The sequence below is a fragment of the Triticum aestivum genome, chromosome 5D (genome assembly GCF_018294505.1).
Source record: "Triticum aestivum cultivar Chinese Spring chromosome 5D, IWGSC CS RefSeq v2.1, whole genome shotgun sequence".
Lineage (NCBI taxonomy): Eukaryota > Viridiplantae > Streptophyta > Magnoliopsida > Poales > Poaceae > Triticum > Triticum aestivum.
In genome coordinates, this window is record NC_057808.1 from 514,267,336 (window position 1) to 514,270,479 (window position 3,144).

General features: G+C 43.1%; 1 protein-coding gene across 1 annotated transcript; it reads right to left on the bottom strand.

Moving 5' to 3' along the window:
* Positions 1-1,165: 1,165 nt before the first annotated feature.
* Positions 1,166-2,910, bottom strand: LOC123123362 (chaperonin-like RbcX protein 2, chloroplastic). The gene is made up of 5 exons (XM_044543857.1): positions 2,511-2,910; positions 2,100-2,191; positions 1,944-2,001; positions 1,783-1,848; positions 1,166-1,618 (listed from the first exon to the last, which is right to left on the bottom strand). The coding sequence occupies exons 1-5, from the start codon at positions 2,793-2,795 to the stop codon at positions 1,496-1,498; spliced, it is 624 nt and encodes a 207-aa protein (XP_044399792.1). The 5' UTR covers positions 2,796-2,910; the 3' UTR covers positions 1,166-1,495.
* Positions 2,911-3,144: the final 234 nt, after the last annotated feature.

A 3,144-nucleotide genomic window follows, 5' to 3' on the forward strand; every position in this document is an offset into this window, starting at 1 on the left:
CGCGGGTGCAGATGAGCTCAGGTGCAGAGATGGATTTCGTTAGTTATGTTGTTTACAAGAATAAGTTGGTCTTAATGTTATTTTTTTTAAAGGAGAAATAGAAGAAAGGGAAGAAAGCAGAGACAAATTGGTAGTTTGGGCTGACCTCGGTTAACTTATGGTCCACGGCCCGGTGTGTAAACAAAAAAAGGACAAAAAAAGGAAAGCAAAGATGGGCTTCGGCCCATTTACTGGTGGGAGAAAAGGAAAGAGAAATAGAAGGGCAGGAACAGGAAATGGGCTTTGGCCCATTATTTTTCCTTTTTTTTCGCCATTTCAATTCAAAAATAGCGATCCCCATAAGAAATAGAAGGTCTAAGAAAAAATAGATAGTTATTAAAATGTTTGAGGTTGAAATATTTTTCAATTTTTTTGAAAATATTAGGAGCCAGCCCTGGATTGCTGCAAGCACATGTTAAAATTTAATTAATTCTTACTAGTTCAAAACTTGAACTTTTTAAATATAAACCTTTTTTGTTCAAAATTAAGTTTCAACTACAAGTGTGTGATTTGAATTTATTAACATTATAGATATTTTTAAACTCTTTGTGTACTTCGAAAAAAAAGTTTGAACGTTGAGTAAGGGTAGCATCTAAAGCATGAACATTTTTATTTTATTTATTTAAGTAATTATGTTACTCGTATATCTATAACAGTAATCATCATTTCAACATAAAGAAGTGTCACCCGATTGGGGCTGGTTAGCCCGCTTTTGATCACTGAAGGAAATTTGAAACCAGATTTAGGCCATTATATGATGTTTCCAACAAACATAACCAAAAACCTGTTATATACCAACAAATTTCTCATAGCGAATGGTGTGGTTTTCCGTATAAGTAACGATAGTCATGACTCATGAGTACTTTGTTGTAAGTTCAAAGGTACAAGGTGTATAGTGTTGTGTTAAACATAGAATCAATCTAGGATTGCATCTTAAGTTCAAAGGTACAAAGTGTATTGTGTTGTGTTAAACATAGAATCAATCTAGGACCGTCAAATGCAATCGTAAGTGGTTCGGACATTTTAGATCGGCCACAACTTATGGCTTTTACATAAGGGGTGGTGGAGACAAACTTGTTCTGTAGTGTTGTAATGACAGTATTGAGAGATGCATAAAACGGAGATGGAGAGGCACATAACACGTGAGCATTTTTATATAACTCCGGGCTCAAACACACCCTTGCACTGATGGGTGATGACTAAATCCATACATTTAACCCAGCTAGTCAATGTGCCTATCAACACCACAGGCGGCACATTATACACCGACACCAACACAAACATAGTATCTTCACCAAAAGATCGAACCATATACACTCTGTGCTAGTAGATCACATACATATATACACATGTTTGACTCAATCGTGTATGCATAGTCCTCGCTCTACCTAATTAACCGATGATGAGCTAATTAATTAATGAACTTCAGCGGCTGAAATTACTGAAACCGCATGCATCAGCCGATCTTCTCTGTGTTGGTGTCGTCGGTGGGCCAGATGACCGTCTCCATGAGCCTCTCTCGCATCAGCTCCAGGTTCTCGTTGGAGATCTTCTCGTACATTTTTGCGTGGTCACATTTCTGCACGTTAAGTACCCATGAGCAAATCAGATGCTAATATATAATAATTTAAATTTTTAAGCAGCTACAAAGTATACGGCAGGTCGTGCGTAAAATTAGTGGATGTTTCTCCTTTTGCGGTGAAACTTAGTGGCATGTTGATTGGGTAAGGAAAATATTATTACCTTGATCCATTTGCCGTACAAGCTAAGCCTAGTTATCATCACTCGCTCTGCAAGCTCTTGCCTCTCCTGCAAGTTACAAGAGCAAGAGAAAACATATATTCATGTGAGGAATTTTGCGTGCTAATTTGTAGCAGTGCAAGAAGAACCAGATCTGTTCATACCTTTCCAAGAGCGCGGAGGAACAGCTTGCCATCGGTGGGCTTGTTTACAGCAACAAAGCTGTCAGGGGAACAAGAATCCAAGATTTAATAACAGAATTACCAGTACTAATTAATTGTTAGAATTTTCATACTGGAGAGAGATAAATATGTTGTTACTTGTAGAGCCAACGGTAGCTGGGTGGGTTCATCTCGTAGAGCTGGGTCAGCACGGTCCTCACGGCTTTGTAGGTAAAGTAGTTCATCAGTTGCTGCATCATCATGAACAGGAAACATTTTTCATTTTCTTTTCTTGGAGAAACTTGAAATACTACTATTCACATATTCATTCCCCTCAAGCAACAAAGCTGTAACAACAAAAAGAAATAAAACCTATTCTTGACCATGTACTAGTACATACATAGACAAAATCATCTGAATCTTTCAGCTGAGGAGCTGTTGGTAAGAGATGTTCCAAGAAATTCCCCAAGGTGCTTTCTTTTGCTTCGCACATGACATATATGGATGATTGAGAACAAGAAGCAGAAGAATTCCAACAAGTAGACGAAGGAGTAGCGGCTGATGAATTACCAAGTCGACGTCGCCAAAGCCAACATCGTAACTGCCCCCGAGGTTGCTGACGATGGCGAGGCCGCCGCTCCTGCCGCCCCTGCCCCGGCCACACTGCCTGAGCCTGACGGAGCAGGTCGCCCGGCGAGGCCTCCTCCTCCAGTCACCAGCAAACAGGCTCGTGCTCGAGCTGCTCCCCACCGCCACACGCCTCCTCGCGAGCCCCGCCACCGCCTTGCCGCCCTCCGTCCTCACGTCGACCGTGGTCACCGCGCCCACCCCCGGCATCACCTGAACTCCGGTCATCCTCACCGTCACCGTGAGCAGCTAGTGATTTCCTTGGTTGGTGTCAGTATGTGGTATATAAAAACCAAGGGAGGAGCTGGGGGAGGTGCCCAAGTAAGTGGCCGGCGGAGGAAGAAGAGGTGGTGTTGAACTGCTGCTGGGTCGTCGTGGCTGGCGCTGGCGCTGGCTGCGACGCTCACCAACCAAATTTTCTGAGGCCCAGGACGCGCGCGATTTTCAGCTTAGCACCACCAGGGGAAAAACCCACGCCGGGCGGACACGCGGCCGCGACCGGTTGGTGCTACTGGCCACGGAGCTGAAGATTCAAGAATTCCGGGTAAATTTGGCAGGAAGAGATTCAGAAAATGAA